This window comes from Chroicocephalus ridibundus, chromosome 7 (assembly GCF_963924245.1).
Source record: "Chroicocephalus ridibundus chromosome 7, bChrRid1.1, whole genome shotgun sequence".
Classification (NCBI taxonomy): Eukaryota; Metazoa; Chordata; class Aves; order Charadriiformes; family Laridae; genus Chroicocephalus; species Chroicocephalus ridibundus.
The window spans coordinates 15,523,189-15,546,005 of NC_086290.1; the positions used below are offsets into that span (position 1 = coordinate 15,523,189).

The following is a 22,817-nucleotide window of genomic DNA, read 5'->3' on the forward strand; positions in this document are numbered from 1 at the left end:
GAAGTGGCAGGACATGCATCAATGTCATAGACCTATCTGTTAAGGCAATGCAGGGCTCGTTTATCAGAGTTTACCTGGAGGAATTAGGCTGAACAGAGAAAATGGGTAAGGAAAAGGGGAATGAGGAGGGAGGAGCTGAAAGCAAGAGGGATAGGTTTGAAGTAAAGCTGAGCCGGAATGTAGGAGATAAAGGAAATAAGATAAATTTTTTGTTTCAACAGGGTAGGATAGCAAAAGATTTGCGGATTCCAAGCTGATATTTTCTCTGTTTTGTCATTTGTCCCTAAAAGCTGTGATCTTCTCTGCATTTTTATTTTTGGGTTGGTTCATTGCTGTTGTTGTTGCGTTTTCTTCCTAACCTGCATGCCTTCAGCTGTTCCCATAGTTTCTGTTGCTGGCTGGAGTCCCACTTGCATCTTTCAGGAAACTTGTCACTTGGCCAGAAATTTATTGAGAAAACAACCCAGCCTGAGCTGGCAGAGGAGAATGCAAGTACTCATAATATTTTCAGTCTTCTTTGGCCTTCAGCGGAGACATTCATGAGGCATAAAATTTTGGTTTGGATGTAGATTCAATCTTCCTCAGCATATAAAAGTGTTTGGGTCTGAAATCCTTATGGCCGTTCTCAAATCTGTCTCTCAAAGGGTTGATGATGATTTTGCTTTTACTGAAGCTCTGTTAGTGTGTGATGGCACGACTCTGTCATTGAAGCTCAGCAGTTCTGCTCATTAGCCTCCTGTTAAATCTAGAAGAAGCAAAGGTGCATGTTTATTTACCTTCTTTCTGCCCGTTCTCATCTGTGAGAATATCTTAACAACTCCAGGAAGAACTGAGCACGCCGTGGTAACAGCTGCTCCAGAGGGAGATGTAGTTTCTCTGCTTAAGAGAAAGAGATGCAGACAAATGCTGCTGCATGGGTTTTTTTTCTTTTCTTTTTTAAGCAATTACTTCAGCCTGGGACTCTGTATGAAAGCAGTGCACCTTGGCAGCAAAGCTGCATAATGAGAAAGAAAATGTCAGCGATATCCTGCCTTTCTTTCCCCTTTTTCCTAACCACACTTAACAAAATAATTTTAAAATGAGGGACAGACTTTATGACTAAGTAACTTTTGCCCAGGGAGCAGGTCCACTGGCATTAGCAGGACTGCTTCACTTTCAGATAGCTGCTCTGAATAAGGGTTACAGGATCTGACCAGAAATTGAAATCAAATCTGATGTGAAACTTAATAACACTGCCCAATAATGTTGCTGCTCAGTATAGAATGGTGTCTGTCTTGCTGCGGCATTTGACCAGCCATGATTTCCAATGCATTCGTGTTTGTCATCTCTGAAAATTAGGGTAGTGGTATGTGGGTTACAGTTTTAAGAAAGGAAAAGGACGATAAAACTGAATTGGACAATAAAACTGAATTGCACGGTTGGCGTGGGGAAGGTTTTGGGTAGAAGGGGGAATTGTTAGATGGTCATTATGGCTGTACTGAAAGGAGAAGAGCCAGGATTAAAACAGGTGTGTGTCCACATGGAAGCAGAGTAGTAAAGTACAAAAACAACTGGATGACTCGGTGGCTCGCTCAGTGAATAGTGTTCAAAGGAACCATGTCATTGGGGGTTCTCATTTTTTCCCTCATCCATATTACATATATTCATTTTTTTCTGAGATATCCTGATCTTGAGTTAAAACCCGGGTTTTGTTTGTGAAGTTCAGAGAGCCTGCCTGCCACCTCAGAGGGTGGGTGTTGCTTCCCTCTGTCTGGGGCAGAGCCACGAGACCCTCACTGGGAACCATGAAACGAAGAGCAATTTTTTTCACTGTTAAATTTCAGCTTAAACTTCAAAGAATGGGTAGCACATACTGGTTAATGCAGCACAGCCGGAGCTCACCCCACTTTGTGTTATTAATGTATCCTCCCAGAGGTGTGAGCTTTCATTTAAACCAATACAGACTCCAAGTCATTAACACCATAGACCTCTTCACTGAACAAACAGCCTCTAAGAATATATTCATTTTGTGTTATCCATTCTCTAATTTGTCCATAATTTTGTCCAGAATTATTATAAACACTTTTTATTTGAGTTATGAAAAGTGTATTTTTTTTTTCCTGTTGAAAAAGCCAAAGGGGAAGAATTTGGTTTTACTTCAATTTGATTTTTAAAATTATCATTAAAAAGGCTAAAAGAATTTTATGATGAAAGAAAAAAAAAAAAAGCATAAGAAAACAAGACCTTGGTAAACTCTTACAAAAAATACCATCACAGTTTTCCATTGTTCTCACTCTCTTAGACATTTCTCTGTTTTTTCAGGAGCCTTTTAAAAATGGATTAGCTGAGATCATAATTGGTACTCTGGATTGATCTCTGGATTCAGTTATTCAGGTGGAAATTGTCTCATATACATACGTGTGTGTGTATATCCACTTATATATATTAAAAAACCTCAACTTCTAACTGCTTGTTTCACATAATGTTCAATGTACCGGGTGAACCATTTGCAGGATTTGATATTACTGAAGTGGTTAGTGCAAACAGATATTTTAAGTTTTTGAGTGCAGTAGAAAAGAATTGGCTTTGATTGCTTTACATAATTCTGCAATCAATATTTCCCAGTTTTCACTATCCCTTGATACGTGAATCTTTCCTTTTAAGAGAAAACAGCATAGGTGCAAATTAATCTACATTTTCATCAGTAAGATCTGTAGATGTAAGATTTAACAAATTTTGCTTTGATTTTGGAGAAAAAAAACGGAACATGAAGACTGCCAAGAGAATGTGGTTTCAATACAATATGGTTTCAGTGTTTCAACAGACAGATACAAGTAAATTTACTTGCTGTGGTGGCTGGAAAGACCTTTAACTGACCTGTTTCAGTAACCTGGGTGCCCCGAAAGCCCTGTCTGTGCTAGGGGTGTGTAATGAATGGTTTGTACAGCACAGGAATTTAACATGGGATCCAGTTTGGCTTGTTATATTTCCATCATGAGATTTTTGTTGCTGTAACAAGAACCTGGAAAATGATGCATACAAGTCTTGACAAATATTCCAAGTGTAATGCTGTTAAAAATGCATGGCTTTATTTTAACTCATGCTGTATAAACATAAAAACCAATGCCAAGACTTTCTGCCTGTGTAAAGGTAAACTGACCCCACAGAAATTACTTGGGATTTATATATATATATGTAGTAATTTAGTCCTAAATGCTGTTGGAATATGCTACTTCTCCCCCTCCTCCAGCTTCTGAGTGCCGATACAAATAATTTTTGAAAAAATTCTCTGCCATTTAAAACATAAGCAAGTCTAAAACCTGTAAAAATAGCTTGTGTTGCTAGCAATGTCAATGGCCTCTAATACAGAAAATGAGAGAACTGTCAGTACAAGGGAGATTTAAGAGGACAGACATTTTCTTGTAAGCTGGTAGAGGGACATCAAATACGTGTTCAGCCCTTCTTGTCACTAGAAGAGCCAGATACGCATTGCAGGTGAATTTGATCTCAAGCCACATCTCCTTCTAAGGATCATTGGAAACAACATCCATGTGTCTCGCTGCTATTCTCTTTGTAGTCCTCAGCCTCTGTGCTCAGGAACTGGACGAGCCTGTGGCAGCCTTGCTTCTGCTGCAACAGATTTCGTACAGGGAACTAACAACGAACAGTTTAAGTGCACTGGTAGAGCAGGTACTGGAGATCTACTGAAGAATTAACATCCAAAAGAAGCTTACTATCTGTGCCTTGCAGGATGGAGGAAAACTGAGTTCTTGTCCATGTGTTTCAGTTTTGTATATGCTAGAGTTTCTAAAGTCTTACTTGGCTGCTCAGATGCATACATGCAGTAGCTGTTGAATAGACCAATAGACCACAAAGGACCAGCCTACAGACACAGGTAGAGGGAAACATTGAGATGGTCAACGGAAGGTGAGACCCCTTATTCTTTCCTTTCAGAAGACCTGCGCCAGCCTTGCTTTCTGCAGCGTGTGCCTGGCAGTCTGAACCAGTACCAGTATTCGGTTTGATGCAAAATACTGTCTGCCTGCTCAGTTCTTTTATTCAACACTCAATTAAATTATGGTACAAACCGTGATGTAAATATCACAGATGTTTGTAGATGCTTCCAGAAAGCATCATCACAGAAAGGATTATAGTCCTCTGCAGGAAATTAAAAATAAAATAAAATAAAAATTGCCTTTTTTGAGGATTTTGTTATCGAAACTAAAACCTTCCAAAGGCAGCTTGATCAAAATGGGAAGAAATCACTTGAAAGAAACTGGCTGGTCTCTAGTTCTTTTACTGGTGAATTCAGGCACTTTGGGTCTTGTTTGCTTTGCTTGGTTTGGGATTTTTTTCACACATATTCCTCTTCACAACCATGGTACAGGGTTCGAAGACAACTTTAATATATTTACTATAGTGGGTTTTTTTTCAATTCTAAATGGACAAAAATGCATGGAAAATAATACTTATATTTGTGCAGTAGGCTTTTGACTAACTTTTTTGACTACATTAATGTGTTACTAGGTACACAAGAATTAGTAGCACTTCTTATTAAATGGACTTTTTAGCTTAGAAAATTTAAAGTGGAATTCTACTGATCTAGTTTATGGGGCCTTGTTAACTCCTTAATAAATGTCATTGACTTAGTCCGTGTTTTACCACAGGAAGGAAATTAATTAGTTATGAGGTGGTGAAGAAATGATAATGCTTTGAAAAAATTATAATACCATGATTACAGAAGTGAAGATATTGCAACAAATCTACGTGCTTAGAAGAAAGAAACTTAATCAACACCTGTTGGCCAAACTCAATCTCAATGCAAGGCACCTTCCAAGGTATAAGAGTGTAAACTTCCTGGAAAGAGCTCAGGGATAGATTGATTGGCATTGCCAGCGAAATGCTGCATTACTTCAGCATTACAGGTGTATGACATACAATATATGTTTCAGTAATTCCTGAACACTTCGGACATTGCTGAAGTACCTTAGATTTAAGAGCTTTGCTGAATACCTCTGTGATTTCTCATGTGTTAAAAATTAACAAGGAAAAGAGTTTTCAAGAATCAGGGCATAATTTTCCTTAATACTACAATTGATTTCTAAGGGACTAGTTAGGGAGAAAAATTTACTCATCTTGAGTAAAAAGTGGCAGAACTCTGCCTAATAAATGGAATTTTTGAAAAGACACTGGTTTTTTATAGTCTGTTCCCTTGACAATCTAAGATTGTTCCTTATAATGTTGAATGCTCTATTTTTTAGCGCTGTATTTAATTTAGTTGTAAATGACGCAAACTGCGGTGCTTCTACCACTTCCCCAGTCTATATCATAAATCTGAATGTGTATGTGTTTGCTTGGTATTGCTCAATAAAACAAATAACAACAGATCTGAAAAAGACATCAGAAAACTACTCATTCTTAATTCCTGTGAATGATTGCTTATTTCACTGTTATGTTTAAGTACATAATGATTTTTGCCAAAAGAATCTGACATAGGTTGAATTTGATTAATGAATACCATTATTTGCTCATGGCTGGAAGGATTTATCTTTATCTAAATGTTTTTTCCAGAATGGGTACTTTTAAAATTAGATTAAGCACTTCTGTATAATATCTATTTCAACTCCCAGACAAATCACCCTTTTATTCAATTAACTTTACTATTCCGAGCCTTACCAAGTAATTTCCCAATAATATAGTATAGACCTGTTTCACTGGCCGCAGCAATCAACTTCTGCAAGAAAATCAGCAGAAGAGAAAAGAAAGAAAACATAAATGTGTTGACAATAATATGAACCCTAGAATGAGTGTGCACATTTTTGTAAGATGAATCCGGAGACGTTCTTGAATTTTACTTTTCTAATGAGTACCACTGGGTATTGGTCAGACTTGTCATGTCTTAATTGTTGGTATCATGAGAATGGAGTTACTCTTCCTGTTTTTATTTTCCTTTTTTTCATTAATTTACAGTTCAGCAGTCTAAGCTTAGAAGGAAAACAAATATGAATTAATTTTGCCAAGTGATTCTAAAACTCATTTTAATTAGTCCCTTACACTCTACAGTTAACCTTGATTGCATTTCATATTTTAGACTTTCTTGCTTTGTATAATGAGGAATACTCCCTACTAATAACGTTAGTAAAGCAGAAGAATAAATTGATACATTTTTCTACATTAGCAGTGCAGTTTATTTTTCCAAGCGCCTTTGATCAAAAAGTCTTGATCTGTCAATTTTGCTAAATTTTGCCATCTACCTGTATGTGTAACTGATTGCATTTCTTGATTTAAGGATTAAGAAGTCAATGAAAAAGTTATCTGAGCTGGAAGACAAAGTCAGTCTTAGCAAAATGTTAATCCGTGGATTTCATTACATCTGAATCTGCTTACTGTATCTGACTATTAATATTTAATGCTTGATGTATAACGGATTATGAAATTTAAACAAAAACTATCTTGGTTTATAGAAATACATAGATCTTAGAGCTCCTGTAGATACAAAATAACTTCACAGAGACAAATTAATTCCCAAGTAGGGGAATCTTTTTCCCTACTTATCTCCTACCTGAATCCTTAATCTAGGATGTTTTAATATCTTATGGAGCTTTGCATTTGCAAATTCCACCCTTGGAGAGGGCATTAAAATCCCTAGTCCTTCTTCCTTAGAAAATGATGCAAATTTCGGTCTTAGTTCTGAGAGGAACTGTATTAAGCCCGTGGTAATAGGTCAGAATGTGTGTTATTTCTGAAGATTTTTGCTCTTTATATATGAGTGTTAAGGTAAAAAAATCCCAATCCCTGATCTAAGAGCTAGTCTCCTTCATAACAAGTAGACTCTGCAAGAGGTCCTTGGCCAATACTGTGTGGTTCAAGATGGTTGTGCAGTGTGAGTTATGGCAGAATTGTTTTCAGACTCCTTCAATGATCAGATCTCCCCTCTAGCATCACAAAAAAACACCAGCCACAGCTGGTGCAGACAGTGGCGGTGGGTTCGCACGTCAAAAGTCTTTGCAGATGAAATACACCAAGGTTCTCATGGGTGATCGGTGAATGAGCCCTATAGGGAAAACATCTGCTCCTCAAACCAAATGGGATTACCATAGAGCTCAACGTGTATTCCATAAAATGGAACTTGGGCAAAGTTGATGGTTTATTACTTTTTTTGTAGTTCGCATCTTTTCTTTCAGTATTACTTAACATGTCCACCTCCATTCTCTTTTTTTCATTCTCAGGAGAATCCAATTTGCTTACCAAGTTCTCTTTCTCTCTCATTTTCTCTTTTCTCTTTTTTCCCCTCTCTTTCTCTTTCATCCAGATGGAATGCCATTTGCTTGGTGGGTTGGCCGTGCCAATGAAAAGCATCTTTACTGGGGAGGATCTCTTCCGGGCATTCAACAGTGTGCATGTGGACTGGAAGAAAGTTGTCTGGATATGAGATATTTTTGCAACTGTGACGCAGATAGAGAAGAATGGTAATAATTTTAACATGTGTATAGTAGTGTCTGTGTAAGATCTGGGGATAGGAAGTAGGGCAAGAAGGCTTAAATCTTTTCCTGATTCACAGCTGAGGAAGCTTGAATGGCTTGAGTATGATCAAACGAGAATGAAGGTCAAACTAGAATTCATAACTTCTGATTCCATCTTAAATTTCTTATTTGAACCAAAGAAAACATATCTGGCTGAAGCAGGTTTCTGGGATGGGTTGTCTTCAAAAAATCTTTGTTGTTGAATGACAAATCCAGTCGTTTGATATGTTTAAAAATTTCTGTTTATTTAATTGGAGCATTGCATAAATAAAGGCTCTAAGGGGTTGGTGCACGGGTATACATCACAGCAGAAAATTCAGACAGAGACAGCAAAATTTAGGCAAAGACAGATAAGGAACAAGAAGTCTGTACTACCAAAAAGACTTGTATTTTTCTTATGAAACAGCATATCTGTATATGACTTAACTTTCTTTTAGATTGGGTCCCAAGCTTTTTAAAGTAAATGGAAAGACTTCCTTTGGGTTCTGTAGGGTTTGGTGCAGTCTCCATTGGAAGTTTAAAACTTAGGCCATGAACATTCAAAGCCTTCCTTGGGTTCAGACCTTTGCTGTGCCTTGATGCCGCATGAATTTGCGAAGGCCACCTCACAACCTTCTCCCATTCTCTGCACCTTCAGCGACTCTCTCTCCAGCAGCCAAGAGCTAGTTGGTGAACTTTCTAGTTAATTCTGTACCTGTGTTGGAAGGGACAAAAAAGCCAGATGAGCGTTGTTGAATGTACAGTTTGAAACAGTGTGAAAATACTTGTGAAAACTGTGCTTTACCCTCTCTCCCTTCTGGACCGCTCACCGATAAGAGCTGCTGCCCTCTCGCTAAAAAAAGATATCTTTGCCTCGAGTGGTTCAGAAATTACGAGTAAGGGAAGTAGACAAGAAATGTCTTGCTGTAATTGGCTACTGTGTTTGAAATAGTGTCCAAATTGTCCCTGTAAAACCTTCACTTAAAAGAGAATGAGTAGAAAGGAACTTTAAGGGGCCTTGAAACAACAACAAAAATAATCAGAAATTACTGGTCGCTGTAATTGGTGGGCTTTTTTGGTTGCTCAATTTCCAAACAGTGTGATTATTTCCTTGGACCCTTTATATCCCTGGGGTCCCTATTCGCTTTCAAAAAGCATAGCTGTAAGGGGATTTCTTTGGGAATATCTTTATGTAAATGTTGGTTTATGAATGTGATTTGTATAGATTTGTATAGAAAGGCCTGTCTGTGCATGTTAATCTCTCGTTTCTTTAAGGTTTGGTTATCAGAAGCACTTTGGTGAGGTTTGTACACGATCATAAAAAGCGTCTGTTTTTACTGGTGCTTGGCTCTGTTCATAATCCACATTTCACTTTTCGGTGAGCTGCTACCCGAGCAGAGCAGGGTGTGTTACGCTAGCAGACCGCGGGAGCTGAGTCTGAGATTGCAGGACAGTGCACCACTAGACTGTACAAAGGAATGCCAGGTGAAAGCTCAGTGCAGTTTTGTGATGTTTCAGATGAGTCTCCTAAGGAAATGAGACCTTAGTGAGTGGGTGTTTATCTCCATTTGCCCCCCACACCCAATGATTTTGAACAAGGAGATGCATTTCAAACATCTTTAACAGAGAAAGAGAAATCTCAAAAGTATTAGAAATTACACATTCTATGAAAATTTATGCCAGGCTGAGGGGAAAAAGCCAATTAAAACCCAGAAGAAGGAAGTTAAGGAAGCTTACACTTTTATTAGATTTTGGAAAACCCTCATGGGAGACAGATGTTGGAAATCATGCTTCATTAGCTTGGCAGCTCACAGAGCTACTTGTTTCTCCTAATTTCATTATAATAACAGGATATGCATAGAAGTTTCCTCAACTAACTGTTTGTCTGTTTGGGGGTTCAGGTGTTTTGTTCTGGTTTTAAACCGTTTGAAATTTGGATTTTGGTGGTATTTTCAATTGCAGGTTGCCTTTTTAAAAGCCAAAAGAAACCCTGACCTTTACAAAGAGCTTCTAAACATAAGAAATTTCATGCCTCTTGAAGATTACTTTTGTGTTTCTCTGTTAGAACGCTGACCCCCTGATATATAATGAGCATTTGAATCTGAAACCTGCTGAGATCTGAACTGTGACTTTAACCTGCTATACATTAGACTGAAGGAGCAAGACAGCAGTAGATGCATTTATTTGCCTTAGCATGAAATAAAATGGGTGCTGCGGAGTGGAAAACCAGAAAATCATTTTCACTCCTTTCAGATAAATCAGGCTGCTCACCGCAGCTCCGAGGTGGGAACTCACCAGAATAGCTGGAGCTGAAGAGGAGACAGGCTTAGGATTTTGCTTTGATTTGGTTTCCTTAGGCTAATTCTTGGGTGCAGAAGATGCTACTACTTTCTTAGAGCAGAAAAAAAAAAAAAAAAAAAATAGAAGGGAAAACAAGAGAAAACAGACCTGAAAAAGTCCTGAGCCAGGTGTTTGGCAGAACACAATATGCACTTCTAGGCGTGCTGACTTTTAAATGGTACGTGAGCAGACACCTATTGTCTCTGGGCTCTTACTTGACAAGACACCAAGTTAGTCCCTCTGGAGTTACGCTGGCCAGATTAACAGGAATATAATTGGTTGCATGCTATATAGGGAAGGCTTTTGTATTTTTCACATTTCTTTTCATTAAAGCACTCTAGTGAAAAGTATATTTTTCCTTCCAGCTCCTCAACATACTTTCAAACTCTGCAGTATGATGACAGATAATTCTGTCACTGCAGGATTGGGGAGCATTTTCATGGTATTTGCTGGAGAATGGGAGAAGACCTCTGCTAGGGAGGAAAGGCACGGGTTGTCACCCTGACTCCAGCAAAGCATCTGGAAAGGTGTTAAACGTGACTCGACTGTAGCTTATGCATGCCTCCAAAAACAGAGAGATTCCTGACTGTTGCATGCTCTTGCTAGTGGGTGGGAACATTCACAGAAGTCCAGTGGCTGCAAACTGAAGCTAAATCTAGTCCCGAAAATGTTTTCTTTCTCTGTCTTCCCCTTCCCCAACACTGAGAATAGTTAACTACGGGGACAAGTTATGTGTAGATGAGACAGATTTGCCATAGCTTCAATCTCTTACCTTCAAAGCAATTGTCTTTCAAAAGATATGCCCTATTTCAAACAGAAGGTGCCTTCTTGATGCAAGCATTACTGGGGAAAAGTGTTAAACTGATCTAAAGAATAAAGCATTTCTGAAATGCAGACAGGGTTGTGTTATCTTCATTCCATTCTAGAGATCCTTTGGATCCTTAAATACCTCTCCCAGGTTGTCTTTCATCTCAAGCAAAATTCTCCTGCCTCGGCAATGAAAGTCTTGCTGCTCACCAATCCTTTAATTTAAATGGGAGTAACTTCTTTCATGCCATGGTGGAGCGTGGCTGTCCTGAAGTCCATTTGCTACTTTGGTCTCTCTGTCTGGAATCCGTTTTCTACTCCAAATGCAAACACTTGATTGAAGCCAGTCATCAAACCAAACCTATTTCTTACTGACTGCATTCACCTGGAAACCTTGTGAATTTGGAGGACTTTACAGCTTTTTATTTTGTACAGAAAGAGCAGCATCTCTGGAATTCATTTTGTACAGGAAGTTCAGACAGCTCAGCAGAGTGTGGTAGGCAGTGCTGTTTCTAACCAATAGGTTGGCCATCTTTTATTTCTGTTCTCCAGTCTTATTATTTAAATTATAGCAGTGTCCTCTTCTTTTATCTTCCAGAACAGCCTTCTTCACTGTGGAACTAAGCCTTTGAGTCTTCCCTTTTCCCAAGTAACATGCATTCACCTCTTTACTATGCCTTTGGGGTACTGCAGGGAATAAGGAAACCACAAGATGTGAAAAGAAGGGGAGGGAAAAAAAGGGAGGGGGGATATTACTATTGTCAGAGCCACTTTAGCTCCCAGAGATATGTTGAATATATCCAGCTTTGTTCGAGGAGGAGCGAAGCCCTGTTTGGACGAGCTATATTTGTGCAAAGCTGTACTGGAGCCAGGATGCTAAAACTGGAAGGGCTGAGGAGAGCATGGCAGAGAAACCCAGCCGCTGACGAGCCTAGAGTTGACAGGTTTTGTTTGCTCAGCCACTATCCCGCACTGAATCCATTCCCCCAGAAGCAGTGCAGGCAACTCCGCAGGGCCTGTGAGCTCATAAATAAAGCCTGCCGGAGGTGACCTGGCCTGTATAGAGCTGTCTTGGATATCTGCCTTCATGACTGCATTTGTCAACAAACTAGAAAAGCTGCCTGCAGAGAGCTGGCTGTAGCAGGCCCCTGAGGTGTCAGGAATCAGTTCATTACTATCATTACCAAACTCTTTCTCTCTACCTCTTCTCTAATTCAATAACATATAGCCACTGCATCTTGCCCTCAACTATTAGGTATGTCCCCTTCTGCTGCTGGTTTTTTTCTTTATTGAAACTTTACATTATTGTAGCCAGTAAAAGATTTTTGGATGCAGCTGGTGAGTAAGATAGCAATGAAAATGTATTCCTTTGGATTATTAATGATATGTCCTGCACAGGGCTCAAAACTTTTTCTGATGGAAGTCTGTTTCACTGGACCGTTCCTCTAGCAGTTCATTGACATCTGCTGATGATAGTATTTTTTTCCCCAAATGTAGTGTATTTATGAAAATCTGCACTGAATATCTGAGCTACTGATGCTCAGACCCCACCAGAGTTTTCATTAATGTATAAGAAGAAAATGTACCAATACAGGATCATATGAGAAGAAATTATATTTAATGGCACCACTGCTTTACCATCTGTTAGAAAAAATATGGAAACAGCTACCTAGAGATTACCAATTTATTATGGCCTACACTGTTAGGGTACCATAGAGTGAGATTTTCTTGAGCCTGCTTTTATTTGTAGCCAGGAAGAAGAAAAATAGTCTCATAGCGTTACCGTCAAAATAGTTATTTGTCATTTACAGGTAAGACTACCTGTTCTACATATTAAAGTATCCAGTTGCTGCACTATCACCTTTAGCATTGCTGCACTTGCAGCGAAATTTTTGTCTTCATTTTTTCCTTCACGCCCTCCCCCCGTACACAGGGCATTTATTTGATGTGTAACGTGCCTCATAGCTTTCTGAGGAAGTCCTTTGGGTAGATACAGACATTAATCTTCAGACATGGATAAATAGATGACATCCAGCTGTATTTAATACCCATAACTAAAAATATTTCAGTGATTTAATTTAAAGAGTATTATTGGATTTATTTTGTTTTGGTTTTGCTTGTGGGAAGTACAAATTGATACTACCCTTTATGCAAAGAGCTCAGAGAAACATCTGTTCATTAAGGGTGATTTCCACTCTCTGAAAAACATTCCAATTTTCATCTGCATTTGTGCCGAATTGAGTGCCAAGTCCAGTAAGCAGAAGGCCTACTTCCCAAGTTTATTAGTTTATTTGTACCCTTTTCTGCATGGACAGAACTGCTTTCAGGAAAGGGATAAAACCTTCTTTGATTTGTGTGAAATCAGGACTTAACTTATATTCCTGGCCAAAGAGCATCCACCCCCCCCCCGGACCCTCCTGCAGGCAGGACCCACCGTAGTTCTCTGTATGGAGAAGTGGAGCATAGCATGGTACAAAAGGCACGCTTGGTCAAAGTAGTCATGGAGTGCTATGTGAAACCTGCTAAGAGAAGTGAAGTAGTGGTTTTGGCTAACCGGAGAAGCAGCTGCGCAAAAACAAATATAATTTAGTTTTAAGTGTATGTGAACTGCTAAATTTAAATACATGTGAGTAAAAACTAGCTTTGGGAACAAATACAAAAATAATGAACCTAGCAAGGTTTTATTTTTCTTTAAAAACCAAAATTATGTGTGTGCACATCATAGTGCAGATGCTTTCTATCAGAAAACAGAACTTTTTATTTGAAAACTGTAGTACATTGAAAGTGTTCCCCCAAACCCCTTCAGGCAAAATTCCAAATGTTTTGTCCAAACCCTGGAATGTTTGTGTTTTGTAGTGCCACAACAGTGACTCCAGAAAATTGTTGTACAGGTACGTGAAGCTCTATTCCTCCTCTCTGAGGCACTGTGTTTGAGAGGCTGCCATGGTGTGCCACATAAAGAGAAGAGGAATTGTCATGCTTTGTAAGAAACGGAATCTGAAATAAGTTCAACTTAAAGAATACCAGAAATTTAAGACACCGAAGCTTTAGCTCCCATGAGGGCCTTCAGATCTCTTTTCTGCTTTTCTTAGCTGAAAAATCTTAGATGTTGACTTTTCACCAAAAACTTGATTTCCCACCATGAAATAATAATAATAAATGGCAACAATAGGTATGTTGTTCCTGCCATTAACGCATTCTCTGAAGGGTAGGATGTTTTTCTAATAGGTTTTATTTCAACGTCTGCTTGTATGAGAGTACACATCCTTACACAAGTCTTTTTTTCCATGTGTGAGAGAATAAAACACATAAAATGTGCTGTTTGAGCTTCAAGAGAAACTTGATTGAGTTTTCAAGGCATTAACATAAAGTGAAGATTTTTATTAGTTCTAGAATATTTTTCTTTCTCACAGTTGAGCTATGCTACTAAAGTTCTCTGTGACACTGGCATATAACTAGTAAAAACTCAGAGTCATAAAATTCGATATAAAAGAACTTCATGCAATATAACAGAATATCTAATAAGCAATGCAGTTTTCAGAGATGTGGAATAGATATCTTTAAAATGTCACCATTTCATTTTTTTTGTAGATATCTTCAGTGGTAGCTGTAGGAAGATACTGATTTTTATTTTAATATTGATCATAGCTAGTCAAAAGCCTGCACTATTTTTTGAATTAAAATAAATTTGCAGGAAACCTCCCTAAATATTTTGTGATTTTTTTTTTTTATTTTTAAAAAAGTAAATGCCAGCTTAGTCATTCATGTGTGTATTGAATATTTTATGTCCTCTTTCTGTGCATCTTTCTGCCTTTCTTTCGTTCACTCTGCCTACTGCTCTTCCTCCCACCCACTGAAATGCCTTATTTAATTATCTTCCTGAGAAACGCTGAAATAGTTCAGCTTTTGTTACAACTGTTTCATAATCTGTTGAGAGAATTTACACTGACTTTCAAAGATTGATGCAATAAGCTATATGAGTGCTGCTGAGAGACCTCCATGAAGAGATTCAGAGACTATGTACTTTTGATTCATACATGGTGTTTTTCCTTCTGAGTCTGTATTGAAGGCATCCCTCTGCTTTGTGCCTGGGAGTTTCATCTTGCTGCACTTCTTCTGTAATTATCTGCATGTCAGACACCCACAGAAGCAAAAAAAAATGTTAAGGTCGGAGAGGCTACCTCTCCTTTTCCCTTTGGAATTATGAGACAATTAACTGTGCTGCATGCAATTAGAAACAATGATAAATGAATTATATGTATGCAGCCTTTATCAAAAAAATCAAAATACCCCTTCTATTTTTTCTAACGTTAATCAGAGTAGAGCACTTAGCTAAGCAAACATCCGAGGCTGTGTGTCAGAGCACAGCTACAGTGTTCATCCTGATTATTATTTCTTTGCTTAAGTCCTGTGGCTGCACTATAGCTGGAACTATAATGAGAGTTGTGTTTGTGGAAGGTGGTGTTATGAGCAGCATGTAGATAGTCTGGGATCCTGCCTGGGATGTTAGACTCTTCGGCAGTGGTATCGCTCAAAAAGTGATACCCGTTTCCTGAGGCTTCGTGTCATACATGCTTGAAAGAGCAGTGGGTCTAAATTTGGGATTATTGGCATTTTATCTGGTCATCGTTGCCATCCCCACATGCAGCATGTAGTCTTTCACCTCTGAGCAGACAGCTGCATTGAGTCCAGACCCTGCATCAAATTGCTGGGCCATGTAGAGGTAGGGATCCTTTTCTTCAAAACTATTGAGATTCAGGTCCATGAAGGATGCTCTGCCAGGCTTATGCACCCAGATGAACAGCAGACCTCAACCCTGAGAAAAAGAGCTAGGAGAAGAAAAAACTCATCACTGTGGAGATAAGATACAGTAGCACTCACCTCTCTATAATCAATCGATGGAGAAATACCTCGAGAGGGCAGTTTGGCTGTGGTAAGGTCAGGGTTGGATGCCTGAGGGACTCAGTTCAGTTCATGAAGTGCAGTGGGATGAACGCACGTCTGTATACCCTGCCAGAGTCAAAGCACTGAATCAGCTTAGGCACCAGAGGGCTGCCATGAAACGCGGTGCTGCATTTTGGGGACGACAATTTGCCCAGCCCATTCAGAGTAGAAACAAAGAAATGATCCTTTAGGAATCTTTCTTTTCTCTTCCTTTCTAGCAGCCGTGTGTAAATTAGTCACAGCTGAAGAATAAGCCCAGCTGATACAAACAAGAGACCGTAGTTTGACAATGCAGCAAATCAGCCTTTAGTATTTCAGTCGCTGAACCAAAATTTCCACAGGCGCATGATGCAAAGGGCTGGTTCAGCGCAAACTCACTCTGCCAATTCAACCGTCTTCGCGGTGTGCTGAGTCAGTCGTGTACCAGCCATCTTGAAGCTGGATCAGGTTGTTGTCTGGCTGCCCCGTGCTAACAGCATGCTGGATCAGGTATCGTGTCTCCTCTTCCTGCCTAAAGCCAGCATAAATGCTGTTATCTGTCTCCAGCTAACTTAACAGAAATGCAAACTTGGGCTTATACCTGATCCACATCAAATTCATCCTGCTGAGGAAACCCAGTAGGGCCCAGTTTACATTAATGCCCACGGCAGCACTCTGCCTCGGCTTCACAGCCATTCTGCACAGCTGGAACACTGTGACAGTCCATACCAATACCAGATGGTATCGTGTATCCAAATACAGCATCTTCAGGGGGTAGTATTATGTGTCAGCATAGAGCACACATGTGCACGTATGTATCGTAAACAGTGTGATGTACCGGTCACAAGTCCTCTAGGTAATTCTGCAAAAGACCTTTCATCTTTAAGTAAGCGTCTTTCAAATATTGCCTTGCATAAGGAACACCGGGGGTTTTGTCTGTGGTTAATCTGTCTCTTTCTGTTTGTTTGTTATAATCCAGGACAAATGATACCGGCCTCCTTGCTTTCAAAGACCATTTGCCTGTAACTCAGATAGTGATCACTGACACAAACAGATCAAATTCTGAGGCTGCTTGGAAAATCGGCCCTTTGCGTTGCTATGGAGACAGTGAGTACTAGCTCTTCTCAATTTCCATAGGTACAGAATGTTCCCTCTTTCTTTTTGTTTTGGTTTTTATTTTAAAACGTATTTATCTGATGAAAGGTGGCTTTCCAAGTGCAGCTCGCAGCTGCTGTCCTGTGCCAGTTAACTATAGAGAAGGGGGTTGTGTTTGCAGGGCAGTTCTGGAACGCCGCTTCCTTCAACACGGAGGCCTCCTACCTGCACTTCCCCACCTTCCATGCTGAGGTCAGCGCCGACATCTCCTTCTTCTTCAAAACTACTGCCGTCTCCGGGGTATTCTTGGAAAACCTTGGGATTAAAGACTTCATACGAGTTGAAATAAGCTGTAAGTTTCACCACCAAGAAAACTCAGTGTATTTGCCCAGTTTGACAGGTGCAGGGAAGTGGGAAGGACATATTTTCTTCTGACTTGAGATGGTTGGAGGTACCTGAAGAGGATAAGAGGGAGACAAAAAGGCTTATTAATCGAGACTTATCTACCTCTCCTGTCGGAGTTTCCCTGTATAGCCTTGGTCATTACACTTAACCTTGTTATGTCTAGGTTTATCTTTCTTAAACAAACAGGAGACTGAATTTACTTTTTCAACACTGATATTAATTTTATTTATTTTTTTATGCTCTTTAGAGAAAAAAAAATACTGGCTAGATGTACCTGTAGACTGTAATTTTAGTTGAAAGAGGAAAAATGTAATAAGACCACTCTTACTTTTATTTCTGTATCGGCAACATACCCAGTCTGGTGCAGCCCTAGTGTTTCAGAGGAACTCAGTGTGTATGGTACAGCTACGAGGTGAGAGTCTATGAAGGACGGGATGCTAAGGCAAGATAAGTCAGTCACAGTTGTAATGGGCCTTGAATACTTCAAAATCTAGTAAGTGACTGCAGTATAACTGCTACTCAGTATATAAAGGAGAGTAGCAGGGAACTTAATTAGTAAGGTTTTGTCTCGCTCCTGTTCTGATGACTTCAAATATTTATCAGTGACAAAGAGAGTACCATGGCTTGACATGAAATATGACTTCTGTATTCCAAATTCTGTCAAGCTTAGGAAAAACAAACCGAGTGCTGTGCATTTTATAATATGCTTATAATAACCCCAACATAAAATTTACTAAAACAGGGCCCTAAGGCCCTTCGATTCATTAAACCAATGGTAAATGTCATGGTGCATTATCACAAGGTAATGAGGTATGATTTACTGTTAATTGCACATCAAAGTCTAATTTGGTTGTACTTCAGTGTACTGCATTTCATTCTCAGGGATACAGAAGTAAAAATAGCATTTTAATATCAAATATAGCAAATACTGTAAACTACGGAGAGGATTGTTCAGTGAAAGCTTTCGTATGTGTGTTAAATGACTTTATTTAAAAGTTTGGGGAAGGTCTTGTCTTTTAAAGTTAGGCTTCTCATTAGTAGTTTGGTGTGTGTTTCTTGCTGCCAGATGGAATTTGCAGCCTAAAGGCCTTGTATCAAGGAAGTTCCCCAGACCAGCTGCTTCGAAGGGAAACAGCCTTTTAGCAGATGCAGGGGCTCTGAACAGATCTTTGTCTATCCCAATGGAGTGTTTCCTATCTTAACTATCTAAGAAGCAGCTTCCAAAACCAAACCTAGCCAATTTGTTGAGCTTGAAATAACAGGTTTTTTATGAATTTTCAATCTACAGCCTTCTGGTTGTGTGGTCTGTGGACATGGTTCTTGGTCTTTCTGGCGTATTTAGCGTTTTGGGGAAAGGAAAAATAATCAGTAGTAAGAATGTTAAAAAGTTCTGGCCCCTTTCAAGCTTCCAGCAGAGCAAGAAGGACTCCTTTATATGGCTGTTGTTTTTCAATTATCATCCTGTTTCTAGGAGCCTTGCTATCTCTGGACGTGTGTTACATATGCCTCTTTAGTTTAGGATCACAAATGAACTAGTTTTGCTCATCTGTTTTTCCTTGCTTGCTGGGTCAGGTCTATTCAGGCAAATGAATGCTTGTAGGATTCTCTCCTACCATATGCAGCCGAGTTCTGTAATTGTTAAATACACGTATTTTGAAAGATTTACTCAGAAAGAGCTCCTTCATCCTTTCTCCCACCTTAGCATTATTTGTCCAAAATCGTTTGCTACCATTGTGTGACTTCTGTACAGCATTTGGCCCTTGTACTTCAAAAGAGAATAAGCTACTATTTCTAGAGCACTGTAATTGTTATGGCAAAAAAAGATGGGTACCCACAGCCAAACATAATCACAGCTGAGATCAAACAGTGAGGCTGCAGGCTTAGATTTATGTATAAGCTGCTGTGTAGGAGATGGGAGGTAAATGATGCTGTACTATTTGCTGACATAAAAGTTAATGGACCCTATATTTATGTAAGATTTCTTGATGTCAAACCCACGATTTAGTTCAGACCTTCGCTTCCTCTCCACATCTGTTTATCTTTTCCAGCCCCCAAAGAGATCACCTTCTCCATAGACGTCGGGAATGGTCCCACAGAAGCCACTGTGCAGTCTCCCACACCCCTGAATGACAACCAGTGGCACTATGTCCGAGCAGAGAGGAACCTCAAGCAAACCTCTCTGCAGGTGGACAGCCTCCCCAAGAAGGTCCTGGAGGCACCTGCTGAGGGGCATTTCCGCTTGCAGCTCAACAGCCAATTATTTGTAGGTAGGGACCATTTAAGGGTTTCTGTAGATATGTACAATATTTCTATGTCCATACCTTCGTAACATTATTGTGTCACCGTTGAGCTTACATGTGGTGGTCTAATTCTGCTTTCTCTTCTTCTACTCCCACATAGGCAACATAAAGTAAACCCAAACTACTGCCTTTACGCTCAAAAGCACTAATCATAGTTTAACCGTACTATACTAGATGGTATTTTTAGAGTCTAAGATTGCTTGAAACATATTTATTGCCAAAGATTTCATAGTATTTCTTCTTTTTCAGCACTGGCTGTGTAATTTGCTGTAGGAAATGCGATATCTCTTTTTAGGTGCAACGTAAAAGGCACAAATTCTTCATATAAGTTTCTGGGACAAAGCCTGATGACAGTATGGTCTTAAAGTCGGTTCCTTCAAGCATGCCTGCTAAAACCCTTATTTGACCGTAGAGTGCATGTGTGAGAGAGCTGTGAACACAACCAAAGAAAGCAAATACAGTTATTTTAACTGAAGGTGATCTTTCAAGGGGCGGGGCGGGGGGGGAATGGAGAAGGAAAAAAAAAAAAAAAAGAAAAAAAAAGATCTCTGTTTGGATATAGTTTGTTTCCTTATTTCCCTTGCAAATGAAACCTAGATTGGGACCAGGTTCTATTTGATAATATAACCAGGGATTACAAAGGGACTTTTCCCTTTTCTATATTCAAACAATGTCTTCCTGAGTAATCCGCTCAGTGATGGAGTGGGTTGTAACCTGCTTCTTATTCAGGGACACTCAGGTAACTACTGATTCTTTCCTTAAAATGGATTCGCTTACTTATCTGAAATGCTATAGCAAATCTCAATCTGTCAATTCATTTTAATGAAGTTTACCCGTGTATCCACACCCTTTGATTTAAGAAGATTTTGGGGTATTTCTTTGAGCTTTTTATAGCCTATGTGTGCAGTAATTACTGGGCTCTGAATGTAATCTGTTAATAAACAGATACAGCTGCATCAATGGCAAGGAGTCCTTCCCTCATAGCTGTTGATTCATACCTAAAATGGTCTCTGATAGACTCAGCCAGAGGAAGGTTCGCTAAAGAACTCACAGAAGGGAGGCTTAAGACTGTCACAGTGCGAGGTTTCTGCTTTCCGGTATGAAGCATGCTGATAATCACTTGTTTATCAAATGCCACAATGATGCTAGGAACATGTTCTGCAGGAGGCCAGGCCTGAAGGCAGTAGGGTTGGGCTGCTAGACACCTTAGAAACATCAGAGAAATCTAACCGAGGTACTGTTTCCAGTTATAAAACTTAGAGAATTTAATGAGTGGATAGAATTTTGAAAATTTTTGGTTGTTTCCTTTTAAAGGAGTAAAAATTGAGGTTTTGTCATAAGTCTATCAGAAATATCATATATATCAGCCGCTTACCATCTCACATCAGAAAAATCAGTGGCTGCCTATAAGCTTGTTTCTGTGCCTCAGCAAAATAAACAGGTTACCTGAATGAACTTTAAAGTGACATAATTGATGAACTGCATCATGAAAATCTATGGTAGTTAAGGATGTCAACAGAGGAATGTGCCAACAGGAACCCTTGTCAGCAAAGACAAACGTAAAGCCCTGCACCTGGGCCAGAATAATGTCAGGCATCCGTACAAGCTGGGGACCGGGTGGATGGGTAGCAGCTGTGCAGAAAAGGTCCCGTTAGTCTTGGTGGAGAAATGAATCTGTACCTCATCTGAACATAGCTGTGCTTGGAGGAACAGGTTGGACCAGTTGGTCTCCAGCCTTGACTTCCAACCTAAATTTTTCTCTGATTGTACTTAATATTTACAATAAAGTCTAGGACAGAGTTACTTTATCTCAGCCAAGAGGTGAAAAGTTCTCACTCTGCAGTAAATATATTGCATTCAGTTGTCCATCCACACTTATACTGAGCCCTGAACAAAAGGGACAGAAAACTTAAGGTTTTTAGGAGTGCTTTTTCCACCCTTAGCTCTACCATATCGAAGGCCAAAACTGTCTGTGACTTTCTGAGTTTTCCTAAGAGCAGTCAGAAGAGAGGGAAACCTGGGCAGCCTCCTCATACTGACACTGTTTGTCCCCAGGTGCTCCAAGGAAAGGTGGCAGAAGTCCAAAAATACACAGATGTGACGTAATTTGTCTCTACTGAAGTTCTCATTCTAATCTCTAATAGGAAGCAGCTGATTTAATACCTCAACCACGTGGAGTGAATTTTATCCCATCTGAAAAATAAATGCATAAACAACATTGTAAAAAGGAAAGAAGCAGCAGTACATATTACTCCCTACTCTCCCTATAATCCACAACAAATTAGTTTCTGCAGCATTCTGCACACTGACAGTGATTAAGGGGTTTCCACAATTAGTATGCACATTCTTAATTAATAATCTATATAACTGACGTGATGTGCTATTTTAAAAATGTTCCAAATATTTTTTGATTGAATCTCCCTATTTCATTCCATTTAAACATGGAACTTTATTTCCACACTGGTGGTAGCTAGTCATTAAGATATAACCCTTTTTTTTTTTCTTCTTCAGAATCAATTCAAATACTTGGTAAATCTCATAAATAAGGCTCAATGTCAGAATTTAATTTAGTTTATTTATATTCTGGAAGGATTTATTGATCCTTTGGGATGAAGGAACTATATTATTATCGTGTAGCATTATGATGATGATCGAATAGAGATCCACTGTAGCTTTCAAACTACGATTATTTTCCTGTTGCTTTAGAGATGTCAGCCTCTGTACAGTATATGTGAGGTGGTTCTATAACTCCCTAAAAGAACAGGTCTTTTCCTTTTAGGGAGTTATATACAGTGGATCATGCATATAAAATAAATTTGGACATTTGTAAAATTTGACTACAGGGGCAGTTGGCATATAACGTAATTTTAAAGGAATTCTGCTAATTTAGACCAATTCCTTCCTCGTAAACTGATCCTACCTGTTTTATGAATGAGTTATTTACTTAAATTTTGGACAGATTTTTCATTTTTAACGCGAGAACCAGATATATTTGGGACTGTAAGTAGTAGAAGAATTTAGCTCTTGAGGGTTTTGTATTGGTTTGTTGGGTTTTTTTTTTTAAAAAGCTGGGCTGACAAGCAGACTTTTTACTTCCGATGGTTTATAGCAAAGAAAGTTGAACAGAAGCCTTCTCCAGCAATGTTAACAAAATAGTCAGTTGTCGGCAGTCATGGAGCTGTGCTTCATTTACTTCTGATCCGACAATACTGACACATTCTGAGGAAGTTAATCAGCCTTTAAATACTTCGTAAGCATGAGAGTTAGGAAGGCCTGACTTTCCCTGGAAGTTTATCTTCAGATTGACCAACTTAGGTATTTTAGGAGATTTAGGCTTTTACTGAAGATTTTCCAATGACTAAGCACAGAGAAGGATTGATTTCTTTTTTATGTGTGTAGGTTCTTTTATGTCCAGTAAGGAATGAATTCACATTTCAGTCTTCCTGAGTGGAGACCTTGATGATGT

The 22,817-nt window shown here is 39.2% G+C and overlaps 1 protein-coding gene across 1 annotated transcript in view; it reads left to right on the forward strand.

The window, feature by feature from the left end:
• The window catches only part of CNTNAP5 (contactin associated protein family member 5), a 298,702-nt gene that overhangs the window by 228,939 nt on the left and 46,946 nt on the right, over positions 1–22,817 (forward strand). The window contains exons 14-17 of the mRNA XM_063341381.1: positions 7,292–7,448; positions 16,531–16,658; positions 16,828–16,998; positions 19,100–19,318. Coding sequence (XP_063197451.1) covers positions 7,292–7,448; positions 16,531–16,658; positions 16,828–16,998; positions 19,100–19,318 — 675 coding nt within the window. The remainder of the gene's footprint in view (positions 1–7,291; positions 7,449–16,530; positions 16,659–16,827; positions 16,999–19,099; positions 19,319–22,817) is intronic.